General features: G+C 36.4%; 1 protein-coding gene across 1 annotated transcript in view; it reads right to left on the reverse strand.

Moving 5' to 3' along the window:
• AOPEP (aminopeptidase O (putative)) overlaps positions 1-16,085 on the reverse strand; it is a 391,354-nt gene that overhangs the window by 35,671 nt on the left and 339,598 nt on the right. The window contains exon 20 of the mRNA XM_084629083.1: positions 659-703. Within this exon, the coding sequence (XP_084485209.1) occupies positions 659-703 (45 nt within the window). The remainder of the gene's footprint in view (positions 1-658; positions 704-16,085) is intronic.

Here is a 16,085-nt window from a genome sequence, read left to right on the forward strand (position 1 = left end):
AAATCATACTGCTTCCACCCTAATTCCACTTTTGTCCCAATTTAAGGTCACAGTCTCCCTTTCGGTCTAAGGCCTTCTCCTGCTTCTGCGCTGCCCACCACTCCACCCTGCCTTCTTAAGCTTCCCAGGTGCCAGCCAAAGGCAGACATAAAGAACATTACTTTCATCTTCTCATGAAAGAAACTGCAGCCAAGGTTGATTGCTTGGACTACACAAACCCTTACCTTACAATTAGCCTGAGATGAAAAAAGGTTCCCTCTCACTTTGCCTTGGACCCCCTGGAGGGATGCAAGTGTCAGAGAGAATTCCTAACTGTTTCTTTTATTTTAAAAATAGCCCCTTGCATACCAAAAAACAGCACTCTGGCAACAAGACCATGAAGCAATTGAGAATTTTCTGCTCAAAGACCATGAAGCAATCAAGAATTTTCTGCTCAAATCTTAACCTGTAAAGCTTTGGCAGATATCACCAGCTAAACAAGCAATGAGACATTATCTTCACTCTCAGACTGACATCGCTTGGCATTAGCACATAAATCAAATGCTAATAAGAAGGGACATAAATCACTAGCATTTTTACAATTTATTTTCCTCACAATGCATTCTTTTATTATTAAAGCTGTATTCTCGGGGTTTGAAAAAAGCCACAACCTACTCACTTGTTCTAATTGGAATATTTTCAAAGTAACACTCAAACCTGCCAACTGCAAGGAAAACAAAGTTAAAAATAGTAATAAATGAAAATAAATGTTATTAATATTTCAATGTAAAGTCACCCACTAAAATGCCCACTGAAATGTTTATTGTTTATTCCAAGAGCAGCTGCTTCAAGTGGCCGGGGGAGGAGGTGGGAGACACGACAGACAGGAAAGACGTCTGGGAATTGGTTCTGCTTGGAAACTGAATTTATTTTGAATGCTAATAAAATTTGAAATGCTGCAGAACACCATGCACTTATTTAGAAAGCTTTCACTGCTAAACAGAAGGATAATAAGGCCAGCCTTAGCTTTTAGAAACTGCAGGTAGCTGTGGTTTTGTTTTATTTTTTAAGGTTTTTCACCATATCTGTAATATGAATTCACACACAAAGTGTTATTATTTAAAATAACGCTGGGGAATCTGATTTAGGCCAACAGAAGCAAAGAAATCCAGAGGTAAGGCAATAATCATTTCCGTAATTTACCTCACTGTGCTGCATTTTGAGAATTACAGTTTAAAATTTATATTACATTTGAGCACACAGAAAAAAACAACGGAAACTTGTAACTTCTTCTTTTCCCAACGTTCTAAGTCCCTGGGATGGGACCCTGTATGCCAGGTCACAGCTCACAGCATAATTTAAGGCCACATTATGAGCTACTAAACCGAGTGTCTAGAGCAGAAGGTAGAGGCATTAACGGAGGAAATGCTGACAGACCCAACTAAAGTGGCACTAAGTGGGCACAGCTATAACATATTGTCCTTTCTTATTCATTTTAACTAAAATGCTGGGAGCGCAAACATATTCCCTCAGGTTTTTTTCCCCCTTAATAAAAGGACTCTCCCTAACATGACATGTAGCTTGCTTCAAGATAAGGAAAGCTCTACAAAGCTTCATTGCAAAAACTATTACAAAAATCCCCAATTTGTGTATAGATTCCTTGTTTTTCCCAAATGGAATGGCATGAATTACATTATTTGGTAAACCAACTATTTTCTCTCTTTTTTGTTTTAAAGACCTTTTTATAATTTCAGAAAACCTCAAACTTGGTAAATAAATATACAGATGTCTAATTAACTGTGAACATCCTATTATTGTTTCTTACCTTGTCTCCCCCATCACCAACCCTGATCCAAATGTTTGTTTCATTCACCTGTTGTGTCTTGTGTTTTAGCCTGTGAGCTTTTTGGGACAGGGACTATCATTTTCCATATGTTTGTACAGCAGCTGCTACAATGGGACCCTGGCCTGGCTGGCTTCTTGGTGCTAACACAATATAAATGTTAAACAACAGTAGTAACAAATTGTACTTTAAGTACATTTTATGTAATCAAATCAAATTCTCTGACTGTATATTGAGTACATCATCATTAGTAGAAATATACGATATAGCAACAGCAAAATATGGGAAGGCAAAATTTTACAGTGCCACTGTATATTTCTACCTGGACAAAAATAAAAACAGTTTTCTGCATTAAAAAGCAAAAATTTTCTGACAAATAACGGAATATGTGTCACACAAAAATGCTCAGTTTGATGTGGTTGTTAAAGGAGAAATCTTACACCAGAAAATGTGGTCAGAATTAAAACACTATTTACAATGTGAATCTAATGCAACCAGTTGGTGAAGAGATAGTATGGTGATGACTGATACAACATCATGTACATATATTTTAAAGCAGACAGTTCTAGTCCCAACTCCTTACCCCCAAAACCCTTAGAAATCAAGTTCCTTTCCCAGGGCTTTTTGGCTGATTGTACTTCACTGTACAAAAACTACAAAAAGGGAATGAATTAATATGTTGTGATCAAGCACACTGGAGCTTTTTTGTAATGTTCCACACAACTAAATAATATCCCAGCTAGAAGGTCATTTTCCCAATATTGTGAATCTTATTTTGCTTGTCTTGCTTTTGAAGTTGCTGTCTGCACTACCTCTACCAAGGTACTGAATACTTTTGCTTTTCTTTTCTTTTCAGATAGCATATTAAATATTGCTTCTTGTTCGTGAACTGGTGCAGTGGCTTTTAAGTTCGTACAATTAGACCTTTAACTTTGAAACACAATTTTGAAAGGATGTGGCATGCCAAAACTGATTTCGTATTTGAAAGAGACCAAAGAGGAAAAAAAGGGACACAGTCAAATGGAAAAGACAATATTTGTCCAGAAAACTACAACTGTAGGTTGTCACTGAATTAGCTTACACATGCACTCCTGCTCTAAATACTGAGATTCAATGTTTACTAAACATCTGGAGACAAGGGAAAACAGCTATCTTGTATTTTATCCACAGCAAACTATAATTCAGTAATGCTCCAAATAGGATACTGTACTACAAGTAAATCTCAGAACTTTTAATAGTTTTTAGAAAGTTTCCACAAAGCACCTTGGAATAGAATATGGATTTTCTGAACGTCACCCATAGCCTGTAAAAATGACAATGAATCTTGCCTCCTCAAAGCTCTCTCAGTGTAGCTATACGGTCATTGGCCCCACATCCCAGAAGACCACCCACACTAAAAAGACTATTTGTCAATTCCCCCATTAGAATAATGCAATAAATGCCAGATTCACCATTTTTACTAGAAAAATGTCATTGAAACATTTGACTACTGACCTTTCACAGCCATGAAATGTGACAACGATATATGCATTTGAGCATCCATAGCACCACTGCTTACGCTGCACCCCTAAGCCAGGACACAAATCACTGAAGCAGTACAGCTGGTATGCTGAATATCCCGTTTGCTTCAGCCTACACTTGAATGAAGTCATTGAAAGCCTCCTTGGAGGGGAAATGCGCCTCGGACTAATGCAGCAACCGATTGACAGTGGCGTGATTTCTATTATTACTCCATTATCACACTGGGATCTGTGCCTAAATGAGCATACTTCCTCCCTGATGCCATTTCCTTTTGTCCTGGCTGTAGTCTAAAAGCGGATCAATGGAAGTAATACATATGATGTCACTTCAATTTACAGCTACTGCCTCCCTCTCTCTCATACACAGATAGATCAATTCTTCCCAAAAATGGTTAAGAAATGCATGGGGAGACTCTTCTCCCAGAAAAGAGTCCTCTGCTATATTTGTCTATGTTACTACAGCAAGGAACTGTTTATACTGAGTGAAAACAAGGGGGAAAGGAAAAAAGTCACTACTGTACAGTGGAGAATGCTGGCTGAAATTCAACACAAACACGGCCAAAACAGAATTAAAGCTATTTGACCTTTGAAAATTATATGGAGAAGGTTTTTCGTTTCAGAAACACAATGGAATCCAGCGGTGTTTCCTTGGTTGAAGGCAGTCCCAGAAAATGTCTTTTAAAAAAAAAAATTTTTTTTTTTTTTTTAAGATTTCCCAAAGTTAAACAGAATTCCTCCCCATCTTTTGCATAAGAAAAAAACCAATCCACAGCTTTGTTAGTGAATGGAGTTTCCTCATTAAACGCAGATAAGAAAGCGCTGCTACTGGTCCAACAGAAAAGATTTATAGGGCCTCTCTTAGCCTCAACTCTGTACCAGCCAAGCAAACCAAAAAAAAAAGCAAGACTCTTGAGTAGTAAACTCTCTGTACGGACAATTTGCCTTTGGGGTTGTTTTCTGCTGGTTGCAATTAAACAAAAACTTTCTTAAAACAAATCTCTCCCTCCTCACAATGTGCAGAAGAAATAAGACTGAGAATTCAAGATACTACTAATTTAACAAACAAATTTAGACAGACCTGGTCACAGTTTACCTTAAACAATATTCTTAAATGCTGTTTCTCTGTGCAGTCACTTCTTTTAAATGAAAACAGGCGATTTTCCTTCAGGGACTAAAATATGCTCAATATCAAATAGCATGCAAATTCAATAAAAACCTCCACACACACAAACAGCTGTTAAACTAGTATGTTGTGGTACAACATAATTTAAGAAATTCTAATTCTGAGAGAGCTACTCTGTAGTTGGATTAATGCACAGAAACATATATGAAATCTACAGCTGACCAAAAAAATGCTTTGAACTGAATCACAAAATTAAAAAAGGCCTATTTCAGAGACTAACAAAATTGAAGAAGCGCACAGTTTAGGTCACTGTTTACAAAATGCCTGATGTAGAAAAATCAGTTTGGTTATAATTCAGAACATCTTAAAATATAACTGGACAATCCTTCCCACCTCTAAAGACTAATTTTAATACTCTATATTGTTAATGTTCTTAACTACCATTAAGAAATATGATAAATGTTTGTCTCTATAGCACAGCCTCATCTATCTGTAAACTAGCTCTAATGGAATATGTCCCCCCATCGTGGGTGGCTTTCTCAAGCACTTCTCAGAGTATCCTGACCTTTGTTTAACAAACAGATTTTTTGTGTTCCCCAATTTTTTTTTTAAATGGGGAATGTACTGACATTTTTGTTGTTCCCATAAAATATTAATATCCAAAGATTACTGTCAAACTCCTTGAAGAAAATAATGAAATATACACCATCAAAAGTCAATATATGATGCATTTAGAAATATCAATTTTGTTACAACTAAAAGATCTTCTATCACTAGCTACAAGTAAATATGACAAATTTGGCATCGAGGAAATTTATTTGACTAAGAATACATTTGCATGAGTTTTCCAATTACTTTCAGATCTGTAACATCAAAGTTTTCATTTTTTGAAGGAGACAGTCTTACATAATTTATTGTTCTAAAGGTATTATCTGCCAGAACAACTCAATATGATTTATTCTGTCTCCTTTATCCATATGAACATATTGCTGGGTGAAGGGCTTGTAACCAGAAGAATAGTACAAAATTATGTATGCAACACAAACATAATAATCTTGATCTCAAAGACTTTCAATGCTCCCTTTCAAATGAAGAGGATAAAGTATGCTGGATGTTAAACATAGTGCATTTGTCAATATACAAGCAACCAAAAACCTTACATACAGTTGCATTTTATGGTGGCCACTGGGGTGCCTGGAAAGGTTCTCAATTACAATTTTCTCTCAAGTGCAACATGATTAGCAATGTAACCCTGGAAACCATATTAAAGGAAATTATTTGACATTTTAAAAAGAGCAACCTGTAAGGGCCAGATTTTCAAAAGAGATCAGCACCCACTGTTCCCACTGAGTCAATGGGGAGCTGCTGAGTGCTGAGCCCTTTTCAAAATGCGCCCACTTCATGGAGGATCCTAAATGGGAACCGTGCTCTTTTGAAAATCTGGCCATAAATTCTAATATTGAGTAATCAGTTTGCACTTCCATAATCAATGCTGTACATCTTTTAAACGTCTTAGGCCTCGATCCAACAAAGCTACTGGGACTACTCATATGCTTAAAGGTAAGCACATGCAGATGTCCTCTACAGAATCAGGTTTCAGAGTAACAGCCGTGTTACTCTGTATTCGCAAAAAGAAAAGGAGTACTTGTGGCACCTTAGAGACTAACCAATTTATTTGAGCATAAGCTTTCGTGAGCTACAGCTCACTTCATCGGATGCATACTGTGGAAAGTGTAGAAGATCTTATTATATACACACAAAAAGCATGAAAAAATACCTCCTCCCACCTCACTCTCCTGCTGGTAATAGCTTATCTAAAGTGACCACTCTCCTTACAATGTGTATGATAATCAAGGTGGGCCATTTCCAGCACAAATCCAGGTTTTCTCACCACCCCCCCCCCTTCCCCCCACACACACACAAACTCACTCTCCTGCTGGGCACAGGCCCTGTGATGGTGTCCCCGAATAGATATGTGGGCACAGGCCCCGTGATGGTGTCCCCTGAATAGATATGTGGGCACAACTGTCTCTCTGGTCACGCGATTACAGACATGAAAGTCGCTGTTTTACAACAAAAAAACTTCAAATCCAGACTCCAGCGAGAAACTGCTGAATTGGAATTCATTTGCAAATTGGATACAATTAACTTAGGCTTGAATAGAGACTTGGAGTGGCTTAGTCATTATGCAAGGTAACCTATTTCCCCTTGTTTTTTCCTACCCCCCCCCCCCCGAGACGTTCTTGTTAAACCCTGGATTTGTGCTGGAAATGGCCCGCCTTGATTATCATACACAATGTAAGGAGAGTGGTCACTTTGGATAAGCTATTACCAGCAGGAGAGTGAGTTTGTGTGTGTGGGGGGGGAAGGTGGGGGGGTGAGAAAACCTGGATTTGTGCTGGAAATGGCCCAAGTTGATTATCATACACATTGTAAGGAGAGTGATCACTTTAGATAAGCTATTACCAGCAGGAGAGTGGGGTGGGAGGAGGTATTTTTTCATGCTTTTTGTGTGTATATAATAAGATCTTCTACACTTTTCACAGTATGCATCCGATGAAGTGAGCTGTAGCTCACGAAAGCTTATACTCAAATAAATTGGTTAGTCTCTAAGGTGCCACAAGTACTCCTTTTCTTTCTACAGAATCAGGGTCTTAACATTTTTTTTATAGAAATTTACATTAATTAATTGTAAAGATCCATTTCCCCCTTCCCCCCCCCCCCCCAAGAAAATCAACCAATATTCACATCTGAAAAATTAAAGTTATTTTTCTTAAACATTGCAAAAAAGTATTTTTAAGAGTAGCATTAAAACAATAGGGGAAAAAAGGAGAACATAGTGGGATGTTGTAGTCTCCAGAAAGGTGACAACACAAGGATTTCATCTTACAAGTACTTTGAACTGGTTAGAATTAGCAATGTAAATACGTTTCTACAATCCATAATTTGGTACATCTTGTTGAGATCGTCACTAGGCATGACCTGTAATGTTTTTAAAAGGCCAGCAGTTGCTACCACCTTGTAAGCTGAAATACCTTCTTCTTAAGCCATGGTACAAAATATTTTTCAATAATTTACTTAATGGAGGGAAGATCCATTTAAGAAGAAATTCAACATCTGCAATCTAATCTAAGTGCATTGAAATGTCATAAATGATTAAACCTATATGATCTAATAAAGTGCTGAGCCAGCAGAATGGAAACCAGGTGGCTTCTAATGCAGGTTCAGTCAGGTTATATGGCGTTTTTTCCCCAGCCCTGCTTTTCACAAAGAAACATTTCATCATAACTTTACCCTTGAGCATAGTAATTCCATTTCAAAGACAATAGGCTAAACTTTTAATGTCTATTCTATACATATACATTTCACACCGATTATTCTGTATATCACACATACTGTATGTGTAGGCAGATCCATTACTTTTTATTCAGGATTAAAAACATATGGGAAATGGAAGAGATTTGATTTAAACCTATAATGGGAGATAAACATATTTGGTACTTACTCATTGTGGTGGATCAGAGGACATTTAGGCAAGTGTTGTGTAATAGTCTTATCGGGCCCAGTGCTATTACATACAGTGGGTTTGGCTCATGTTAACATTGTAACTGCAAGGGTATATCTGCCAGAATCTCTGCTCCACACCTCTCTTTTTAAGGTTTAATAATTCAGCCATAAACATTTAATCCAGGCTGAAATTTGCTAGACCAAAATTGTGATTTGACTTGGCTATTTTAAAATTCCTGTAGTGCAAAGAGAAGTTTAACAGTTTGAGTTGGGTTTTGTACATTGTTAGTCTATGAGGAGGGCTAGAATTTTTTTTTATTTTTTAAGTACTAAAGGTAAGACATTTGGAACACTGAGGGTTTAAAGATGGCCATTACTGGGTATCAAGCAATAGAATATAAATGGGACACTGGGCCCAATTCTGCTTACCTTACTCAGATGAAAATCTCTCCAATATTAAAGGTGGGCAGGGTCTTTTATGGGTTAGACTATGGGTTTCCATAGCAGTTTCTCCATAGAGATATGCCTTTAATAATTACTTTTAGCTCCCGAAAATGGACATGATTCTTTGCCCACTAATGCAGTTTTACACTGGTGCTACTCCATTAACATCAATGGAATTGCACTAGAGAATCAGCTTCTGAATTGTTTTTAGTGAAAAATAGTTAAAACTCAACACTGTGACTCTGGAAACGTACATTTTACAGGTAGTTTTAGTGACAGTAACAATCAAAGTGATGAAACACAAAAAAGGACTTGGGAGCAAGGGGAAGAGAAGGGATAGGAGCAGACAATTCACTTTAAAGTGTGTTATATTACATTAAAAACTGATGAATTTGATCATGAAGATTCCACAGAACATATGCCGTTTGAGATGCCAAAATCTACTCTATTTTCACTCTCAGGGTTGGGATATCAACAGAGCTCTGTGGTCTATTAAAAGTACTTATAAAACAGAGGTCATTATTTATTCCCCATATTTAGTATATAGACATATGAACACACAAAGACACAAGTGTAATTTTCCATATTTCAAAAATGTATCCAATAAATTCCTGCATTCCTCTTACATATGCGCACACACCTACTTATCACAAAAGTCTATACGCTTTCATTTTAAAGCACTATTTGATTTATCTATCAAAGTGAAACTTTTTCCAGAATTGTTTTTCTTTCCCTTTATTTAGACATACACCTTACATTCATTTACACCTCTGTCACTTATCCTTGAGCATATTTACATGGAGTACAAACCCTTGCAATTGCATTTCCAGATTTGGCAAACAAAATTTTCGTACTGAAATGGACTCAGGTTCTAGTTCATTCTGTTTCAAGTACACCCTCTCAATAGTTTTCTCACCAAGCCTTTCTAAGTCAAACACCAGAACATCTGTTATGTTCTTCCTTTGTTAGAGAGTTTTTAGTATGGGATTACTCAGGATGATTGCCCAAAATATCATAAATGACCACAAACTGAACACAGAAGTTCAGGATGGGACTCTGGCTGAGAAAAACAAGAACATACAAACTCCCGCCTTAATATTAAAGTTATTTATTCTGCAAAATGCATACAAAAATAATTAAATTCACTGCCTGCCCTTCACTCCCTCACACTATTTTCCATTCAGTAGAATGATGTAATACGTGTAAAGCTTACAGTGTCCTGTATTCCACTCCTACTCTGTGTACCTTTGGATCCCATTCCAGACATTTTATACCCTGGCTTAACTCAAAAGTTTTATGTGGAACAGGATGAGGCATTAAATTACTATGGGCCACCCTCTAAACTCATGGTAAGTAAACAAGTACTAGCAAATCATATCAATAAAACACAGGAGATTATCAACCTGAATGAAGATTTTATTTATTTATTTTTAAGATCACTTGCTATGACTGAAATTCCTCCAAATAATGTTTTTTCCTGACTGTAATGAAACAGTATGTGGGGGGAGAAATTGCTGATTTATAGCCCAATCCATGCTCCTTATGCAAAAAAACCCCCTCCCATTAACTTCAAAGGGAAACTTACTTGTATAAGGAGTAATATGATCAGGCCCTTACGTGCTCAACTGACACACAAATGTAAAAATAAAACATTCAAAGATGAGCAGACAATGCAGAGAACAGCAGGCTGACTGCACAGTAGTTGAGCATTATTTGTGTACTATTGGCTGACTAGCCCCTGAATTAAGTACTGTATTTCATTGGTAATTCAGAAGCTTAACACCAATGGAAAATGTTGATTGAACAGTAGGTTTTAGAAGGAATTAAAAACATTGTGCACAGTGACAAAGCATGCAATTCAGTCACAGAAAAGTTTAAACAATGTAATCCAAGCAATCACTTATTAACGTGTTCATCTTAAACTCGTCCTATCGTTGATAATGCCTGAAGCCAAACATCTGAAATGAAGCCTTATTTTCTTTACAGGCACGCTCTCTATTTCCAGAGTCTATGTGCTCAAAATCATTCAACAGATTTATGTCTCAAAAAGCAAATAAGAGCGTGCTCCTCTAAACTGGCTCCAGCCCGAGTGGGAATGTCTAAATCTACACTGCTGTTGTTAGCGCCGTAGAGTGAGCCTGAGTCTGTAGACCCTGGCTCTGAGACTCGCTGTTGCAGGGTTGGTTTTTATTTATTTATTTGCTTGTTTGTTTTTGCGGTATTGACATATGGTCAGTGACTAGTTATAGTAGTGAAGGAAGGCCCCATAAGTTCCTTTTCAGATGCATTTGTGCAGCTATGGTTAAAACAGAGTTGAAGTTTCCATTACAAACCTCAATTCTCAGGTGTTAATAACTCAACTATAAAAGTTCCATTCAGGAAGAAACTTGGCAAAAAAGTTCTCAGCCTCAGAGTGATTATTTTTTAAAACATTATTGAAAAGAAAACATCCATGAAAGCTTACTGGTTTAAGATAGATTTTCTGAGCATGTATAACCAAAAATCTAATTTACAAAGAATCAAATTCAGAAAATTATTACTATGAGATTCGTCTAATTATTTTTAGTATATTGAAAAATAAAGACTGTTAAGGCACTAAACCTTTGAAAATGGCCCTAGTAAGATACATGCACTGTATTTACTTCACAAAGCAATGTTTCCTAGTGCATTTTTAATATGCATAGTGAAATTGTACATTTAAACAAACATTTTAAAAAATCATAAATATATGTACTTAGCACATACATATTTATGTGTTTTATTAAAAATTGGGAAATACATGGTAAGTTAGGAAGCTGAAATGGATACATTTTCTTGGTAACATCTAATTAATCAGCTGCTTTTACCTTTTGTTTGTGTAATAAAACCAAACAAAGAAACAAAAATAATAAAAAAGAACCAAACCAAAGACACTGCAAAATATGGGCACAATCCTGCAAATGCTTAAACATGTGGACGAGCAGTTCAACTGAAAGGAATGGAACTATACATGAGTATAAAAGTTTGCAGGATTGGGCCCCTGCAATGCCCATTTTGGAAAGGAATTACAGGATTTAATAAGAAATTATTAATTCCTACCGTAGAATGTTACGGTATGGATATAATTATCTCTACAAAATGGCTTAAAATGTTATAGAAAGGCTATTATTTTCTATTCAAATTAGATTTTTAGAGTAATTTCTATAAAGCTGTGCTTAATTTCTGTAGAACCTTACTGGATTTATTAACTTCTATACAAGTTTACAACAGTATGTTCCTATTCTTAACTTCCACTTCCATACATATAACAGTATATTAGAGCTTGAAACCATTTTGTGCACTGCTCTCATCGACTTCAATATCAAACCCCTGTGAAGCACTCTCTTATACACACAGGACCCAGTTGTCAAATGTGCTGAGCACTTACAAATCTTGCAGAAGTAAATGGGAACTGCAGATACTCCGTACCGCTGAAAGTTAGGTCCACAATAATCACAAACATCTGTACCATAATGATATGGGGGAAGCAGTGTTCTCTGAGTTCTCTAACTTTTCCTCAGTTTACTTGGCAATCTCATTATTTGACCATAGATTTTTATGCTTGAACACTTCTGGGTTGGTATCAGACCAATTTTCTGCCAATAGGAAATTAAATTCTCTTTCAGATCAGCTATTTCCGGTTTTGGTCATTGTGAATATTTGTTACAGATTGAGATACTGGTCAAATACACCTCTACATAAGACAAAATATTCACTTTAATGAAGAACAAAAAGGAAACTATGTCTTAGATTATGCCAGAAGACCTAACCAGCTCTTGAAAGAGATCCATTTAGAAATGTAGGGATATTTACATATATATTTAGGTATCTTATTCATTAAAAAGTTAACCAGAGATGAATTTCTGCAAAGTCTTCTTAAGAAAGTTGCAGATAAAATGTGTCCCCAAAGTAATTTGCTAAATGAATCTTAACCGTGATATGCATACCCAAGATGGTACCAGCAACTTCAATGCACACTTAATTTTGAAGCGGTTTATAAATATCTTTCAAATGCCTTACAACCAAGCTGCTCATATATTAAAAATTATTGGAAATGGGGAAAAAGGGCGAGAGGGAAGAGCATATACCCAATGTTAAATCTTATTACTTTAATATTACTCTTAGACTCCACAAAATTGATGGTATTTTCTTTCATAAAAAAATGCCATTGAAAGAAACAACTGATAGTCAAACTAATATTTTTCTTCTAATAATTGCTTTGGAGAAGTGGGAGAAAAGAAAGAGGATGCGAATGGAAGTTTACTGATATTCAAAACAGGTTCTGTAATAAGGAACAGCAGGTATCAGTATGGCATGTGACACAGTAGACATGCAGGTTTAAAAAACACCACCACCAAAAGCCTGTGGGGAAAAAAAGCCTTACTTACTAATGCTCAGCATTCCAGTCAGCTGGCTGGCTTAGAATCCTTTCACCTGACAACACCTTGTGTGCCTGATAATATTCTACTCATACTAAATGCATAAGCCCTTCTTCTCAATCCAACACCAATTCCAAAACAGTCCTGTAGTTGCTCCACCCTTGAAATTACAGATTGCTGCTAGTGATCAAATTCTACCTCTCCCTTTCCCTCCTTCCCCTCCACACCCTCCATATTCAGTTCTTTCTTAGGACAGTCATCTCTCACCCAGTAATTCTGTTAATTAGAAGGTTTAATTCCAGCATTTAAACAGGGTACAAGCTAGTTTCAACACATTCTTCAATTCTAATGGCAACAACAACAAAGGGTAAAGACTTTGTCCAGTGCTCAACACACTAAAGCAGGCAACCACATATGAATCTTTAATTAAAACATTACCATTCACAGGGGAAACAATACCACCTTGCCCACTGTGACAAAAAGATATTGTTCATTAATGGAGATTATGAGCTAAATTCATTCCAGGTGCAAGTCTATTGCCTTCAAGGAAATACACACAGGATAAATTTAACCTTTCATTTTAAAATTGGATAAGTTTTGTAAAGACTCTGAAGTTTACCAGTGGTGGGCTGGTAGTTGTAGCACATATTCTTTATAATTTTGAATTGTTGTGCCAAGATTTATGTACAATTTCAATTTGAATAAAATTAAAAAACAAACAAACATGGCATGCCAGTAAAATGTATTTTGTAATTTAGTGCTGACAGAGTACCAGCAGCGTACCAACTCCCATGTGTTTACACTAAAACCAGAAGGATTGGTCTGCATGGTTTCTCAACAGACTGATGCACAGTATCAATCTCCGCTCAGAGGGAGTCAGCATGGAAGAGTGAATAAAACAACAGGCTTTAACCAAATCAAGTCTGCATCATTAACATAGCACATGTTAATAACCAGCCCTTCCATTTCCAGTGTTACAGTTCTAAATAAATCTTCATGGAGAAAAATAATTGGCCCAAATAAAATAAAAACAAAAATAATTAGAGTGACTGCTTTGCTGGCTGCCCTGGAATTTTCCTATATGGACTAAAACAACACGGATCCAGAGCTCCTAAATACCTGTCTCTAGAAAAAGAACTGGGGTAGGGTGGAATTGGAAGGGGGGAAATGCAGTGTTACAGAATCATGCATTTTGAGCTTCATAAAGCTCCTTGAGTCCAATGCAGTGGTAGAGATTGGTTCTGTCTGGAAAGATTTATTTTCCCTTTTATCTATTCCACACTATACCCCTTTCAGGCAAGCCCTCACTATTTTCTTAGTTCTCCATGAGTGGAGGGGTTGGGAGATAAAGAAGCTAATGCAGCTGTGCATTTAAAAAAAAAAAAAAAAAAGGCAAGAGTGACCTTTACTTTATTTTAATGGCTTACTTTATATACCAAGTATCTATAGTTCTGGATCCCTACAATAATCTGTACATGCTTAACAAACAATCCAGTAACTACCATTTTTTACTGGATGCACTAGATAGAATGGGGAATGCAGATTGTGTTTTAAAACTTACATTTCCCCCCCCCTTCTTTTACAAGTCCTGATGTCCAAACTCACCAGCATCTGCTACACATGACACTCAGTATGTATCATAATGATACTGGCATACAGATCACAGAAGCATATGAGAAAGAACATGGAGCGGGTCTGTAGGGGACATGCAGTAAGAAGGATTAGCTTTAGCTACATTACACAGATTTGAAAAACTTTTTTCATGTTCACATAGACCAGGAGCTGGTGAGTCTGAATGATGAGTCCTGAAAATCATGGGGAAATATAATGTTGGCTTTTAGCAAATTATTTCCTGAATGCCCCATCTCCCTCCCTCCCCCCCCCCCTTTGATCATACTTGCTACTGTTAAGGGCAATAAATCAAAAGTTGCTGGATATTTTTATGAGTTGCAGGTTAACTTATGTTTTGAAGTTGACTAGATTTCACACTGACCTTTTTTAAAAAAAAAAGAGAAACCATGAAACATTTATTTTGAGATAAAGTTTTCTTGAAAAATTGGAGTTTGACACAGGTTTGAGGGGAACAAAGAGGTTTTCTTGAGCTGTATGAAATTCAACAAAAGGCAAACAAATGCGGGGGGGGGGGACCATTGATAAAATGACATTTTCTGCCCACAAAGTCTTTACACATTCTACCCTTTTACCAGATTTCAAAGCCGTAGTATTTTTTTCCCAACATTTCAGTGTAGTTAAAGCTGAAACTCGCTTCTGGTTTTTGACTTTCCCTTGCATTTTCTGGATTTGCTATTTCATTAACTAAAATGTAACTGAATACTTCCCTGAGAAAGTTACTTTTGGAACTTAGTTTAAGAGATGGAGAGCTGAACTGAATACTGGCAACTAAATTACAGTCACAAAGTGGATATTTGAGAATGTACATAACTATATATGCGAATTAGAGACTCACACGCAACCATTGTACGAGACACTCTGTCACTTAGCACTTAGATATCAACAAATGAAATTTCTATTTCAATTCTGGAGTCAAATTCTCTGTGCCACTCCATAGAGCATATAATGGATTCCAGTGCAAGTGCCTGGGTACAGGATAAACTGACATAAATGGAAACAGGAGAAAGACAACCCCAAAACTGATTTGTGCTATTTGCAGTTGAAAGTTTAGTAACTAAGAATTCAAATTACAATTACCATGCATTCTATAGAGTTATTTATATATATATAGAGAGAGAGCTATATTGAGATTTTGATGCACAAATGAGGGTTTGTTGTTGTTCAGATAATTTTAACACAAGAAGAAAAATACATTTTAAACAGAGCTATCCTTCAGTATTCAAAACCAAGAAAAGACCTTGCTGTCCATTCTAAGTGAGTCACGGTCTTAATCACGAGTCAGAGCACCAGATTTTAGAATCTAAAGAAATTAATAAGCTTTCTCAAGTTTCAAATTCACAGCAGATATTAAAAGTCATTAAATAGCAAAAGATACAAATAAAAACAGTAGTACTTCACCCCATCATGATGAAGAATCCATTTACTCCTACTTCCCATATGAATCGATATATCAAATATTCTACAATGAGGAACTATTTGACAAAGGTACTCAGATATTACTGGGACAAGTGGCATATAAGTACCTAGATACTGTAGAGAGATAAAATTAGACTAGATAGACAGATGTAGAACTACCTTACCATGAATCAAGAAAAAATACTAGCAGAAAGGTCAAGCATGAAAACAACATATCCAAATCA

The sequence above is a fragment of the Lepidochelys olivacea genome (assembly GCF_965140295.1).
Source record: "Lepidochelys olivacea isolate rLepOli2 genome assembly, chromosome: 5".
In the NCBI taxonomy this organism is placed as follows: Eukaryota; Metazoa; Chordata; order Testudines; family Cheloniidae; genus Lepidochelys; species Lepidochelys olivacea.